Source organism: Carlito syrichta, unplaced genomic scaffold, assembly GCF_000164805.1.
Source record: "Carlito syrichta isolate Samal-C Ts95f unplaced genomic scaffold, Tarsius_syrichta-2.0.1 Scaffold308018, whole genome shotgun sequence".
In the NCBI taxonomy this organism is placed as follows: domain Eukaryota; kingdom Metazoa; phylum Chordata; class Mammalia; order Primates; family Tarsiidae; genus Carlito; species Carlito syrichta.
In genome coordinates, this window is record NW_007252114.1 from 95,067 (window position 1) to 111,588 (window position 16,522).

The window sequence follows — 16,522 nt, forward strand, 5'->3', positions numbered from 1 at the left end:
TATCATTATGTAGTGTCCTTTTGCATCTTTTTAAATTTTTGATAGCTTAAAGTTTGTTTTGTCTGATGTTAAGATCCTGCCTTCCTTTGTGATCTATTTGCCTAGAAACTCATTTTCCATTCTTTAATTTTGAGTCTGTGTGCATTCCTTGTGCTGAGATGAGTTTCCTGGATGCAACAAACAATTGGGTCATGGTTTCTTATCCAGTTTGCCATTCTGTGTCTTTTCAGTGGTTCATTTAGTCCATTCACATTCAGGCTAAGTATTGAAATGTGATTGTTTATGCCTGTCGTGAGGTTCTTATAAAGGTTTTTCTTTGCTTGTTTTCTTTTGGCTTTGGGGTTGATGTATGTGCGTGTTTCCAAGCTTCTTGTTGTGCTGTATTCTCTGCTCTGCTGTTCTCCTGGGAAGTGTGTAATCATTTTTTTTTCTTCTGTGCTTAATACCTTTTTAAGTGTCTCCTGTAGAGCTGGTCTGGAAGCTGCATAATCTCTTAGGGATTGGATGTCTGGGAAGGATTTTAATTCTCTATCACTGATGAAGCTGAGCTTGGCTAAATAGGAAATTCTTGGTTTAGATTGTTTATCTCTGAGGACTTTGAATATTGGACTTCAGTCCCTTCTTGTTTGCAGTGTTTCTGCCAATAGGTTTGCTGCTATTCTGATTGGTTTTCCCCAGTAAGTAGTCTGACCTTCCTCTCTTGCTGCCTTTAGGAATTTTTCTTTTGTGCCTACTTTGTGTAGGCGAATTACTATGTATCTAGGAGTTGGTCTTCTCATTTGATGTCTTGTGGGGGTTCTCTGCATCTCTTGTGCTTAGCTGGTCACATCTCTGGTGAGATGGGGAAAGTTTTCTTGGATTATCTCCTGGAACACCTGCTCCAAGTTGTTCTCCATTTCCCTTTCTTCTGCTGGGATACCAATCAGGCATAGGTTCGGCCTCTTGATATAATCGCACATCTATTGTAGGCTTTGTTCTTTCTTTCTGAGTTTTCTTTCTATGTTTTCTACAGATCGGATTAATTACATGTTCTGTTCTTCAAGTTCTGATATTCTCTCTTCATCTAGATTAATTTGGCTTTCTATGTTTGTCATCTTATTATTTATTTTTCTGGGCGTGGTAGCGCACGCCTGTAGTTTCAGCTACTTGGAAGGCTGAGGCGGAAGGATCGCCAGAGCCCAGCAGGTCGAGGTTGCGGTGGCCGGGAGCGGCCACTGCACTCCACTCTGGGCGACAGAGTGAGACTCCAACGCAAAAAAAAAGAAACTTTTATTGCCAAAATCTCTGTTACAAGTTCTTTCAGTGTTGCATCTTACCCTTCTTGAGTCTTATTCACTCTTTCCATTCATTCCCTAATGTCTGTTGTATTTTGGGGCCAGTCGTTGGTGACTTCCGATGTTTGGGCATCAAGGTCTGGGTTTTCAGGAGTTTTGTCTTTGGTACACTTGAAATTACCTGTGGTCTACCTTTGGGTTTTCTTCATTTATAACAGATCTCTTGTTTTTCTCTTTAGTTCTATTAATCAGTGTCAGTGGGAGAGGATTTCCCTTCTGATGTTTGCTCAGTCCTCTCTTCTTCCCTGATCCATGCTCTGGATTTGTTCTATTTTGAAATAGTATGGTGGACAGGAGTCTTTACTGTTTCTTGTAGTTTTTGAAAGTCGGATAACGTAGGGGACGGGGTGCTAGGATTCAGAAACTACTTGTAAAATGTAATGTTCATTTATTGTGGTATGTATTTGCTAAAACTCACTCCCCACCAGCGCTTTATATGATGATGCAAAAAAGAAACCGGTGCAAAAAATAACTGAACACACACACACACACACAAACACACACACACACACCCCTAAACAAACTGGAATAACAACAAAGTGAAATGAAACAAACTGCAACCTAGAAAACTGAACACACACACACACGCGCCTAACACAAAGTGAACAGAGAAGAAAAACAGAAAGACCAGAAAAAAAAAGGAAATACAGATCAAACCCTCTCACATATATTGACACACACCTTAAACTATAAAAAATGAAAGGAAAAAAAGTCAACAGAAGAACAAAAGGGCAAAAACAAGCCAACAACAACAACAAAATTGAAAGCTGAACACTCAATCATTCATATACACACATAAACAGAAAACAACAAATAAAAGAAGAAACAGAAAAAGAAAAAGATTGGGGGAGGGGATGCAGATCAAACCCTCACATTCACATTCATGTGCACAAGAAAAATATTTTAAAAACAGATGAACTAAAAAACACACAAACAAAAAATTTTTTAAAATTTGAACAAACATAAAAAAAACCTGCCCTCTGATTGCAGCTTCTGTAATTGTTCCTCTAATCTGATCTCTCTTTCAGAGCCACCTTTTTCTTTTTCTTTTTCTTTTGAGTTGGAGTTTCACCCTGTTGCCCAGACTGGAGTGCAGTGGCCGCTCCTGGCCACCGCAGCCTCGACCTGCTGGGCTCAGGCCATCCTTCCGCCTCTGCCTTCCAAGTAGCTGGAACTACAGGTGCGCGCTACCATGCCCGGCTGATTTTTTGGTTTATTGTAGAGATGAGGTCTCGCTGCCCAGGTGGGTCTCAAACCCGCGGGCTCAGGCAATCCACTCACCTCAGCCTCCCAAGGCGTGGAATTACAGGCTGAGCTACCGAGCCCGGCTAGAGCTACCTCTTTCTCTCTCTCCACAGTGTCCAGAGCAGGGAAGGAGGAGGGACAGTGGAGGTGGGCGGGGCGGCAGTCCTCCCCTCCCACTCTCGTATGGTCACGGAGATCTCCTCCGGTGGGGTGGTACGGGATTATCTCTTCCTCAGGTAGGTACTCACAGGGTGGTGCCCCAGCCAGGCCTGTCCTGGGATGGAATTCTCCTATTGCCAGTCCAGGCTCCTCCTGGGTTTGTCCCTCTCAGTCGTGGCCCAGCTGTGTGGGTCTGATGTTCAGAGGATTGCTGGGGAGGAGAGGGTTTGGGTCAGCCCTGAACTCACCACTGATCTCTTTGAAGTCCTTCCTTGCCCTTTTCGGGCCAAAACCCTTTTCCCACAGCTGGATCAGGGTAGGGGTGGGGTGCCTGGAACTCAGCACTTGTCAGGTCCCTCCGAAGTTTGTGCTTTCAGGGTATTCCCTCTGGGTCAAGATCAATCCCCGAGTAGTTGATCCCCCAGTTACAGAGATCTGGTCTGTTACTCCATGGTGAGCAAGTCGGAGCACTTTCCTGCCTCGCCTTCAAGATGGTGGTGGTGGGCTTCTCTTGTTCTCTTCCATGAGATTTTGCCTCTGGACTCCTTCCACAGTCCTGCTGCCAATGCCCTGCCAGGTGCTGAAGTGGTGAGGCAAAACCTGGAGCCGGCCGTCTCTCCTGCTGCAGTGGTGAGGCAGAGCCTGGGGTGGTAGTCTCTTCCACTGCTTCTTCACAGGAAAACTTTTGTCTATTTAAAAAAAATGGTACTCGGCTTCTGCGACCTGGGAAGAGCCAGGGACCAAGCAGAGAAGCTGCAGTGCCCGCTGGTGCACCAGGGCCCTGGCCACTTGCTCACGCACCCCCACTTAGTCAGTCTCTCTGGGCATTTTCTTCCCAGGAAGGGTTTTGTTGATTTTTTTTAAAATGGCACTCAGCTTCTGCATCCCAGGAATCTGTAGGGTCCAAGCACCAGCCACCACAGGAGATCCCTGGCCACTAGCTTCCTAACCCTTACTGAGTCAGCCACTCACACGCCCACTTGCTCACCAGCATGTACACACAATTTTTCATACACTCACTCACCCCCACTGGGACTCGCATATTCCAACTGGCTTGACCGCCATCTTCTCGACCCCTGAAAGTGAATTCTTAAGAACAACAATGGAGGCAGGGAGAAGAGTTGGGTGGTTCTGTGTCAAGCAGGCAGTGATGGGGACCCGAACTGGGGATTACTAGAAATGGAGACAAGAGGATGGACTTAAGAAATATTTAGGTGGTACATCGGAAAGGATTTGGTAATCGGGAGTGAGAAAGAGGAATTAAAGGTGAGAGCCAGGTTTTGAGTTGGACAAGGAGGTGAACTTTCGGTTACCTACTGATAGAGTGTATCAGCACAGAGGCTGATAGAAAACACAGGTAGGGGAGCAGCAGGTTGGACTTACGTTCTTAAAAGATGCCTCTGGCTTTGCTCTGTGGATATGCTTAGCAGAGGTGATGAGAAGTGGTTAGATTTGTGAGTTAGTAGAGCATGGTGATGATTTTATGTAGAAGATAGGGGAGGAATCAAGGATGTTTTCATGGGTACACACACACACACACTGTATCTATATTTTTTTCTGGAAATTTGTTCATCAAGTCACAACAACAAGTAGGTGCTTGGATAAACTAGTCTGAGGAAGGTTGATTTAAAAAAATGGCGCCAGGGCTGGTGATATGAATCTGAGTGTGGGTGTGGCCAACTGGTACACATTATCTGATACCATTATCTGTGTGATCTCAGTGAGATCACACAGGCAATGAGTATAGAGACAGGAGGGCACTGAAGCGTGTCACCGCTTGGGGAGGTGGCAAAGAGGAGGAAGATCCCCAAAGGAGATAGAACAGAAATATGAGAACATATTTCAGCGAGTGGTGTCAGTGGAAGGGTGGGGAAGAGGGCAGTGGAGGAAGTGGATCTGGTGATGTAGGTGAGAGACAATGTCAGAGGCCAAGACCTTTCGTAAGGAAGAGGCTAGAGAGTGAGCTGTACTACCCAGGGGAGCAGAAAGAGTGAGAAACACTAGGAGAGAACTGGAAAGAGAACTGATATCCAAAACACACAGAGGATCGGAACCCGGAAGCCCACAGGTCAGAGAGAAGGGGATGTAGAGGCTGAAGGAGAGTGCAGGAAAGGGGAACTGTGAAGAGAGGACTTCACAGAGAATGTGGCCAACAGTGTCCAGTGCTGCTGAGAGCTAACGTAGGCTAAGTGCTCCATGGTGCCCCATGGGTTAGATGCAAAGGTGCCACTGGTGGCTTGGGTGAAAGCAGTTTCAGTGGAGTAATGGGGGCAGGAATCAGACTCACAGGAGGTGAGGACATGGAGGAAGTGAGCACCCAAGCCTCTTTCAAGATTTGGCTGGGCACCTGGACATGGTGACTCCTGTAATCCCAGCACTTTGGGAAGGCCAAAGTAGGAGGCTTGCTTGAGCCCAGGAACTTTAGACCAGCCTGGGCAACACAGTGAGACCTCACCTCTACAAGAAATAAAAAAAAAAAAATTAGCCAGGTGTGGTGGTGCATACCTGTAGTCCCAGCTACTTGGGAAGTTGAGGCAGAAGGATCACCTGATCCCCGCAGGTAGAGGCTGCGGTGACGGTGAGCATGCCACTGCACCCAAACCAAGACAACAGTAAGAGACCCTACACCCCAAAAAAAATGTCTTGAAAGGAAGGAGAATAAGTGAGGCGAGATATCAGAAAGAAGATGCTTTCTCTTTTTAAGAAGTTGTGATTGAGCATGAATAAATGCTGGTGGGAAGAAGCTCAGAGAGAGAGGAGAGATGGAAAGTAAGAGAAAGGGAGGGAGAAGGAGAGAGAGAAGGAAAGGGAGAGAGAGAGAAAGGGTGGGAGAGTTGGGGGGGAGATTGGGGTAAAGATACCAAAGAGAGACGGGGTAAATGAGAGGAGTCCCCTGAGAAATATGAGTAGATGATTTCAAGAGTAAAGCACCTGAATCTTCCTTTATCAGGAAAATTCCTTGCAGGAAGAAGTTTGACAGTGCAGATGTATTTGTGGCAGGAAGTTGAAGTATAAAATTATTAATTACGGGCAGGACTGTCCTTTATTATTTGTTTGTTTATTTATTTATTTTGGAGTCAGGGTCTCACTCTGTTGCCCAGGCTGGAGTGCGGTGGCATGATCATGGCTCACCACAGTCTTGACTTCCTGGGCTCAAGCGATCCTTCCTGAGTAGCTAGGACTACAGTTGCATGCCACCATGCCTGACTGATTTTTTTGGTCCTTTATTTAGAAACAAACCACGAATTAAGGATGAGGGAAATAGACCCATGTTTGAGTTGTATAGTTTCATCAGGTGGGGCCTCCTTCCTGTTGAATTAGCCAGATGGCACCAAAAAGAAATCTTGTGGAAGACAGGCATGTGGGCTCGAGTCTGCAAGGGGTGAACATGACTGGTTTGGAATAAAATGCGCCCAAGCTGGTACAGATTAATCAAGGATCAATGTTTTCCCAGCACCTGCAACCTGATGTCACAGTCATTTTTCAGGGCAACCTTTTCACAAGGAAACTTGAGTTCTTAGACTTATAAATTATGGAAAAACTTTGAAGAAGACCCTCCTTCTTCACACATTTAAATCAAAGTGGGTTGTGCACCCAAATCTTCAGCAAGCCCCCCTTAAGAGCCCTCAATGCAAATAATGATTTTCATGTTATTCTTTTAGAGAAAAACACTGCTGTCAAACCAGATATTTTGGATCCCGTCAATGACACACTGGAAGTAGAACTTGGTAAGTTGGGCTTTTTCACTCTTGAATGACACTTTGCGTCTGAGATCAGGTCGAAGTGTGATCGAAAAAAGGTGCACTGGGCTTTCCAGGCAAACAGAATTGGGTGTGAATCTTGACTCAGCCACCGACTGGTGTGGCCTCACACAGATACTTATTTCTTCTAGGCCTCTGTCTTTAAGGCTGCAAATAGTTATCATAAAACTGACCTTACAAGGTTGCATTGAGAAATAATGAGACAATGTATGTTCAGTGGGTGGTGCCTTGGGCATGACCCATGGATTTTAGATTCTTTCTTAACTCTGCCCAAGAGCAGGTGGTTCTATGTATTGGTTAGGTCCATTCGTTATATCTATGCGTTTTCCAACTTGAGTAACATACACCTTTATAAACACAAGGTGATGCTTGGTCTTTAAGAGACTTGTGATGGGATTCTACAATCCCTGCTCAAACAATTTGTGTTCCAAAATATTGCCTTCTTTGGGGTGGAAGAGAAATGGACTTCCCTGTGGTCTTCTTTCATTCTGCAGCTTCAGTAACATCTGTGTCTGCCTACACAGCCATCTAAGAATTGCTGTACTTAAAACCAAATGCTAATCGTTTCCATAAAATAAGTGCTCTTTTATGCGCTAATAAAAGATTGATTGTTGTAAGAAAGGTAAAAATAGATGTTATGGTGTAAAGTCACTAGGTGGCAGTAGCGGAGTATCCCGATTATAAAAATAGTAACAGTCTTATAGGTCACATTACAGGACCAGAAGGAGGGAATAAGGCAGAAGAAAAATAAAAGAATTAAAAATAGGCTACACTTATGGTATTAGTGAAGTATCAGGCGTTACTGGTGGAAAACCATTAAGGCGCACAAATGAGTTTCCCAATGGTGCACCTAACAATTTCATAGTTAAATATTAAGTTTGAAGCAGAAAATATATGGATATCCCTTACAGAGAAAATGGGTAGAAAGAGGTTAGTTTAACACCATGCATGCCTATCCATAGTGCATGACTCTAAAAAATAGCTGACTATCTAAATAGTTTCTACTTTAAACCACGTGCTGCAATAATCTCATGATTTTTACTTGCTCTGCAAGTATCAGTTAGTGAAATGTTCTTTATAGATGTACCTTGTATTTTAACATGGTGTTGATGACCAGGCTGGTCTTCGAAGCGCCTCATTTTTCTGGTGTCCCCCTCAGATCGTATTAGGACCCTTAGTGATATGGTCATGCTCGTCTTCACTTCAAGAACACATACAAATATGGCTGAGACTTAAGGATTGCTTATTAGAAACAAACACGCCTGGTTTTTTGTGCTTCTGAATGGGATGTGTTTAGTTATATATTACCCAGCTGTTTTACCTGCAAGCCTGAGGTATCAGGAAACAGCCTTGGTCAAGACTTCCTTCCTCACACAGGACAAAGTTTTCTCATGACTTCCTTCCTGTTTTCTTTGACTTCTTCATTTTCAGGAAAGTCTTTTTTTTCCCCAAAGAATAGAGATTTATTTCTCTCAGTTCTGAAGGATGGAAGTCCAGGATCAAGGGGCTGACAGATTCGGTGTCTGGTGGAGGGTTGCTTTGTCGACAGCTACGGTTTTGCTGTAACCTCACATGGCAGTACAGGGGATCTTTTCTGCAGTCTCTTATAAGGGTGCTAATCCACTTTCAAGACTTAATCATTTTCCCAAATCTCCACCTCCCAATGCCATCACTTTGGGAGTTAGGGTTTCAACATATGAATTTCAGGAGAAAGAAAGATTCAGACCATAGCATTCTGTTCGATAAATATATAAACTGTAACTATTTTCAGGAAAGTCTTTAACCATTACCTGCAAAGCACGGTTTGGCTTTGAATCAAACTTTGATCCTGTGATAAGATGGCATATCAAAGATTCTGACCGGGAGTGGGAAGTGTCAACACCTGCGGCGAAAAGGTAAGAAGAAAATTGGCAGACTCTAGTCTTTGCAACTCAGATATTTTCACCTTTAGAAACCACTGAAATATAGGTTCTGAGTTGATGGTGTAGCTGTGAGCACCAACTAGTGGTGATAATAAAAGCGCAGAAACACAAAGTGCAAAGGGTCGTAGAGTGAAGATTTTAAGTTGTTTTGGGCCTCACTTTGTTGGGGTTTTTTTGTTTTTCTAATTTTTAATTTTAAAATTGTGGGGTACAGTTAAGGGTTAGGTATTCATTGTGCAGGTACCCTTGTTGATGAGGTATGCTCCCCCTTCCCCAGACAGATATTGACCACCATTAATCCCACCTCCCTGTCCCTCCCTGCCCACCCCCCCATAGTTTCCTGCCACTGTCAATCCTTTTCTTATGGTATTACGGTACTTTGAACCTCATTTTGTAGCAACCATTTTGCATGGCTTCTTTAAAAGCCAAGCTATGGAGCAGACAGACATACTGAGTCAGGCTGCTTGAAGATAATGCAACATGTCCCAGAAATGGGAGAGAATGTTCTCCACCCTCAGACCCCATTTCGCCAGCATTGTCCACTCAGAGTATGGCAAGTTCAAGGATCCAGATGTGTGGAGTAATTGACAGTTTGTGAAGGACCCAGAGGAAATGGCAGTAGAGTAAGGGGTCCGGCAGAAAACATGTGAAGTGAGGTATTGTGGAAAAAACTCCACCTGGAAAAGGAGACTAACGGGCGGCCCTCTGTCTTGAAATACTCACTGTCTTGAAATGATGTTTTATGAGAAATCAGATTCAGTTTGTTACTCTCCAGAGCACGAAACCCACATCAGTGGCCAGAATTTACTGGTAAAAGATTTTGCTTGACTGGGCGTGGTGGCTCAAGCTTGTAATCCCAGCACTTTGGGAGGCTGAGGTGAGAGGATGGCCTGAGCCCACGGGTTCAAGATCAGCCTGGGCCACTTGGTGAGACCTCATCTCTACAATAACATTAAAAAATTCACCGGGTGTGGTGGTGTGTGCCTGTAGTTTCAGCTACTTGGAAGACTGAGGTGGAAGGATTGCCTGAGCCCAGCAGGTCGGTGCCGGGGTGGCTGTGAGTGTGCCACTGTACTCTAGCCTGGGCGATGGAGTGAGACTCTCATTCAAAATAAATAAGTACAAAGACATATTTGGAGCTATCCAATGTCTTGAAAAACTGATTTCTAGACCCCAGAATGGTCAAAGGGCCAGGACCCAGTCACATCCAATCAGACATGTCACTAAGGGTGCATTCCCTCTTTTCTCCAGGATCTGATCCAAAGTAAGAGTCTATGCATTAAGTAGTGTCTTCTGCTTTTTAAAACATATCAGTTCACAAGTGTAATATCATTTTGAGAAGTATGCATTATTACAAAAAAAGTAAAGGATAGATTTTGGTAACAGCAATGAAATTCATCAGGAACGTCTAAGATAAGGGAATTCACTGTCTTGAGCTTACACTGCATTAGAGTGTGGTAAAGATAGTATGCTTTGAATCTCCGTTTTCCAGCTTGTGGCAATATAGCCTTTTAACCCCTGTGAACCTCTGTCACCCACCGACGATCTATGGACAAAGTGGATAATAAGCTCCACTTCGCAAACTCATGTAAGTGGCAGATACAGTAGAGGGGATAGGTGTCTACTGTATCCGCCACTTACATGAGTTTGCGAAGTGGAAGGTAGGAAGCATTCAGTGAATAAGAGCTGGTATCGTAGGCTCAGAGCACCACAACCTAAAACATCATCCACACAAACACGATTTCTTAACACACAGACAGAAGATATATCGGCATCTTCAGAGAACCCAGATTGTGAATAAATGCCAAGACTCACAGTTTCTTGATGGGACAGGTTGATACAGGCTCAGGGGTCAGGCTGCCACTTGCCAGCAACGTGACCCAGTTCTATTCATCCACCTTTGCTTTGTTTGTGTCACTGGCTAAGGTAGGATGATGATATTACTCTGTAGGGCTCCTGAAAGCTGAGGAACCGAGGCTGTTAAAATCTCTATTCAGTGCTCAGAAGGGTACCTGACACATAATAAATGTTTAGTAGGAGTCAGTCATTTTTAATAATCCTTTAAAATTATTGTTCTTATTTACTTCAAGGAGAATTCTTAGAGTAAGAAAGGTCAGATGAGGCCCACAAGTAAATTGTGTCTTAGTGTAAATGCTGAGTAGAGTCAACGATTGAGTCAACCACGAGCCCTCACCCACCTCATGTTTTCCTGGTATCTTCCATTACTATGGATTCCATAGTTCTTCTGAAAGTCAAACTGTTGGCTTCCTATATGAGTCATAAATACTGCAAATGGATATTAATTTATGTCACTGAACGAATGTAGTATTTCTCCTCCTCCCCTCAGTATTAAGTCCACTTTAAAGGAAAAAATCTTTGAGCGTGATGTCATCTTGGAAGAAGTCACTCGGAGTGACCTTCGCCGGAAGTTTGTTTGTTTTGCCCAGAACTCCGTTGGGAACACAACTCGGTCCGTGCAACTGAAGGAAGTGAGAGGAGGTAAGCCTGGAAGTTTGCCCTGGGATGTATGCAACTGCTTGTACTTGAGCAGGAAGAAATTTTCCTAAAGAAGAGCCATGATAATGATCAACATGCACATCTTCTAGGTACCAGACATTGTTCTAAGCACTTTGCTTTTGTTAACCCATTGGATACCTTGATCAAAGCCACACAACTAGTGAATTGTCGATAGATAATCCAGAGCTGGTCCTCTTCACTAATATTCTGCATATGGGGGTTGGAGGCTGTGATGGAAAAGCCATTAATTCACTCACTTACTCACATACTCACTCATTCATTCTACAAGTACCTGCAGAAAATGCCCTATGTGGCAGACACTGTGCTAAGACCTAGCCCCCTTTTCTAGTTTTCTCTACTGGCTTCCACGTCCAGGGAACATGAGGGATTTATGTTCTCATGGAAGATGGTAGGCGAGACAGAGTAATCTTGCTCAGTGTTCAGAATGATATCTGTGTATCACAAATCGTCACTTTTTAAAAAGCAGAAGTGGAAATTTCAGATAATAAATAGCTTTTAAATTTCTTTAGAAGACGCCCAGAGATGAAGTTGATATCATTCGTTAATTTAATTAATGAATGGCTATAGATACAAGCACGTTTGAATGTTTGTGAGGCGTAAATCAGACAATGTGAGCTCCTGGCGTGTGATGGGTATCCTATAATGGCAGCTTCCCTCTGTGGAGGTGTGCAGTGGATCCCTGGTGTTAGGTAAGCCAGATGGGACTCCTGGTCTCAAGCTGTAGTAGGGACGATAACACACAAAAATAATTTACAATATGCAACAAAGAGGGATGTCAGCGGATTGTGTGAAAGTTTATGGGGGCTCTTTTCCGGCTGGAACCATGGAGGGTGTCGAAGAGAAGAAAAAGAAGGTTCCTGCTGTGCTGAAACCTTTCAGAAAAAGCAAAGGCATTTCACAGAGCTGAAGACAAAGCCCCTGAGAAAGAAGTTTGCCACCCAAAATACGTCGAAAGGTAAGGAGAAAGCTTATCTATGAAAAAGCTAAGCACGATCACAAGGAATATAGGCAGATGTACAGAACTGAGATTCCAGCGGCTAGGATGGCAAGAATAGCCGGCAGCTTCTATGCACCTGCAGAACCCAAATTGGCATTTGTCCTCAGGCTCAGAGGTATCCATGGTGTGAGCCCAAAGGTCCGGAAGGTGTTGCGGCTTCTTCGTCTTCAACAGATCTTCAATGGAAACTTTGTGAAGCTCAACAAGGTTTCAAAGAACATGCTGAGGATTGTAGAACCGTACATTGCATGGGGGGGACCCAAACCTGAAGTCAGTAAATGAACTCATCTACAAGCGTGGTTATGGCAAAATTAATAAGGAGCGAATTGCCTTGACAGATAATGGTTTGATTGCTTGATCTCTTGGCAAATGTGGCATCATCTGCATGGCGGATCTGTTTCGCGAGATCTATACTGTTGGAAAACGCTTCAGAAAAGGAAATAACTTCCTCTGGCTTTTTAAATTATCCTCTCCATGAGGTGGAATGAAGAAAGAGACCACCCATTTTGCAGAAGGTGGGGATACTGGCAACAGGGATGACCAGATCAACAGGTTTATTAGAAGGATGGATGAACTAAGATGTATGCCATGATTATTTTTGTTAACAGGTGAGTTAATACACAGTGCCTGCTTTCAAATGGAAAAAAAAAGAGAAAGTTTATGGGGTAAAAATAAATAAAATGGCTATCATCCATTTCCCAGTTCCCTGAACAAGAACTGCCTATTCCCCTGGGATCTTTAGAGTTCATTGTAAGGCAGTTCTCAAGATGTGGTTGAAGATGTTCCTAGATTCCAAAGAACTGCTGCCAGTGGCAGTGATTTTGATAAAACAATAAGACAGAGAGAGGAGCCAAGTGGGCCACAGCACTGGCCTAAGGGTGACCGGGCCCAGGTCTGCTGCCTCTGCATCTGCTCACGGGCTCTGTGTTTCCCCAGTGGTGTTCCTGTACGTCCTGCTTGGCACCGTTGGGACCCTCTTGGGCATGCTGGTGGCAGGTGCACTCCTCTACACGTACTGGATTGAAATCGTGCTGCTGTGCCGAACCTACCAGAGTAAGGACGAGATACTCGGGGGTAAGGCCACCCTCACATGCCACCCTCTGATTTTTCTCTCTACCACCACCACCCCTTGGCTCTGTTTCCTCAGAGTGATTTTAGGAGGGAATTTCAGATGCCTCCTGCCCACCAGGGCGAAGCACCAGGGAGGGATACAAGAAAGGGATGTTCCCTGCTGTGTAAAGTTGTGCCCAGGTGTCTTGGGGCTTTCTTCCAGGTCTGGGGGCCTCAAGCCAGAGAAGGCCGCAGAAACAATTTTATAAAATTATGACTCAGTTTTCCAGGAATCTTGTAGACCATGCTATTGTGGGACAGGTTGGTCTTGAAAATAATGCCTTTTTCCCAGCCATATAAAGCCATAGAGTAAATGGCTGAATGTCTCTGGGATTTTGTTTCGTTATCTGTAACATAGAATTGTGAGCACACCTATGGCAAAGGATGCTGGGAGGGCTTGTTGACATGTTATTAGGACCTAGTAAGCATTTAGGATGGCACCGAGCACATAGTCACCATGCAGCACTTGCAGCTGTTGCTATTTCTTTTTCTGTTCTTTTTTTGTTTTGTTTTTGTTTTTGAGTCAGAGTCTTACTCTGTGACCTACGGTGGAGTGCAGTGGCACGTTCATGGCCACCCCAGCATCGACCCGCTGGCCTCTGGTGATCCTTCCCCCTTCCTTCCAAGTAGCCAGAACTACAGGCACACAGTACCATGCCCAGCTAGTTTTTTTTTTAATTATTGTAGAGACGAGGTCTGGTCAAGTTGCCCGGGCTAGTCTCAAACCCGTAGGCTCAGGCAATCCACTTGCCCCGACTTCCCAAAGTGCTGGGATTACAGACTGAGACCCTGAGCCTGGCCTAGCTGTTGCTATTTCGCGAGGACTGTAGTGAATGCTTGTCATGTGTATGAGTTATTTTAACTTTCACAGCATTCCTATGAAGCAGGCAGAGAGAGGTGAAGACTGAACCACCGGAGGGTGTTAGAAATTGGCATTCAGATTCAGGTTGTCTGGTTTAAGAGATCCCATTAGCTTAAACTCAGCCTCAACTGTAAAATGAGGAGCTTTAAGAGGGTGGAAATGTCCCCAAAAGTGGGAAGCCCTGGAGAATGCAAGTACTATTACTATCAATGAAGTATGTGTTGTTATTCCCATGAGAAAAGATCATCTTGTTTCTTTAGACTAGAACAGCTGCTTCTGTTTTTCTAGTCCTGGAATTCCCTAAGGTTAGAATGTCTGCACACTTAGTGAATGATTTTGTTTGGAAGGAGCAGGACCCTTTTCTGCTGGATTTCAGGGATAATTATCTCAATGGGAGGTTTCTCCAAACCCTGATGCCTTCCTGGACTAGGAGTTCAGTGAGGAGCTGTCAGATCCCTGGGGAAAGAGTAAGTAAAGAACTACTCCAGTCGCATCTTTCTTTAGACTATTTTCCTCCTCTTTTTTTGAAAATTGCAAGTGATTTTATTTCTCCATGGTTAAGGGTAAGAGACTCACGACTGAGAATACATGATACAAATCCTTAAGCCAAAAGTGTTTTTAAGATTTATTTTTTAAAAATAGCTTTTTGGAATGGAGTAAGTTATCTAATCCGTGACCGAATCGCTTTCCTAGGCAACTTCATACGTTTTTTACTAAAACGCTATTTACCTTGAGATTCTAGAGCTTGCATAGAAGAGTCAATCAATGGAGAGACACGTCCATGTGTCCCTTCTCTTTGTACTTTGCAAAGACCACCTTTTAGTAACAGATCTGTGGGAGGCAGCACTCCATTCTCAAGCGCAGTGGTGCAATGCCCTCTGCTGGCCAACCTGAAGTCTATCAGCAAAATGCCTGCTTGGAGGTTAGGCTGAATATCCAAAATTTTGGAAAGACCCAGCGTACATAAGAGGTCACTTAATGTCTGCGCTCTAATTGTACTACTAATGAAATTTGGTGTTAGGCCTATGGAAAAGTCCTCGTTTCCTGGAGTTTCACATGATATTGAAGGATTAGAAGCTACTAGAATGTGCACACATTGAAACTGCCCAGCCCCTACCTGCCAACCATCTGAGCAATGAGGGACGTCGTGGGCTAGCCTCTCGGCCACAGCAGTTTGACATCCTCCCCTCTTGACTCTGGGACCTTCCTTTCTGGTTGCTGGCCCCTTCGTTCACCAAGGCCTCTTTTTAGATCCACCTGAGCAGGTGTACAAGGGGGAGTACTCACAAAACCGGAATTTATTTAGAATAAATTGTGTACTCATTCTTACATGTTTAAACGTCTGTCCCCTTCAAAGCACTCTCCATCTGATGCCATACACCTATTGAGATGCTTTTTCCACTGCTCAAAATAGTTTTTATTCTTATATTTATTTATTTATTTGTTCGTTCATTCATTCATTCATTTATGTTTGAGTCGGAGTCTCATTCCATTGCCCAGGCTGGAGTGCAGTGGCACACTCATGACCATCTCAGTGTCGACCTGCTGGGCTCGGGTGATCCTTCCGCCCCAGCCTTCCAAATAGCCGGAACTACAGGCGCATGCTACCATGCCTGGCTAATTTTTTAATTTATTGTAGAGACGAGGTGTCGCCAAGTTGCCCGGGCTGGTCTCGAACCCATGGGCTTAGGCAGTCTGCTCTCCTCGGCCTCCCAAAGTGCTGGGATGACAGGCTGAGCCACCGAGTTCGGCCTCAAAACAGTTTTTGAACCTGCCAATTTGAATGCCTTTTATTGCTTTTGCCATTTTTGGTTTCACATCTTCCATGTGGGCAAAACGCTTTTCTCTGAGGACTTTTTTCATCTGGGGAAACAACAAAAAAAGTTACTCAGAGCGAGATCAGGTGATTAGGGAGGGTAGGGCAGGGGGGTTATGCCGTTTTGGGGCAAAAACTGCTGAACCATCAGCACCATGTGGGCAGGTGTGTCATCATGGTAGAAGAACTAGTCACCTGTTTGCCACAACCTGAGACATTTCTTCTGCAAATCACGGCACAACCTTCTTAAAACTTCCAGATAAAAACGTTGGTTTACCATTTGATGCAGAGGAACAAATTCTAGGGGTTCTACAAAAGAGAATTCCAGTTTTAGGGAGTCCTCCCTTATAGGTACTGCTAAATAGCATCAGCAATCTGCATTATTGTTTACTATTTTGTACAATACGACTTGACAGTGATTGTGGGACGTGCTGGAATATGAACCTGGTGTGTCTCATTTCAAAGCCTGCAAATTATAATTTGGGGGGTTTTCTACCTCTTCCAGTTGGTTCTTTAGCATACCCCAGTAATCAATATGCATTTGTAATAATGTAGTCAACAGAGGCATATGGGACCTTTTAAATGCTCTACAAGTTCTATAGATATTGTTTCCTATCCAGAAGGGTGGGGAATGGATAGGTATGCTGTGCTTGTTATGAACCAGACACCAAGTACTTCATATACATTATCTCAATAATTCTGGGGAGTTATCATGATCTTAATTTCCTTTTTTTTTTTTTGAGTTGGAGTCTCACTCTGTCGCCCAGACTGGAGTGCA

General features: G+C 44.1%; 1 protein-coding gene and 1 pseudogene across 1 annotated transcript in view; both read left to right on the forward strand.

Moving 5' to 3' along the window:
- IL18RAP (interleukin 18 receptor accessory protein) overlaps positions 1-16,522 on the forward strand; it is a 39,825-nt gene that overhangs the window by 20,988 nt on the left and 2,315 nt on the right. Inside the window, 4 exon segments of the mRNA XM_008064782.2 lie at positions 6,401-6,466; positions 8,271-8,394; positions 10,769-10,920; positions 12,893-13,030. Of these exon segments, the coding sequence (XP_008062973.1) occupies positions 6,401-6,466; positions 8,271-8,394; positions 10,769-10,920; positions 12,893-13,030 (480 nt within the window).
- Positions 11,783-12,548, forward strand: LOC110596255 (annotated as a pseudogene).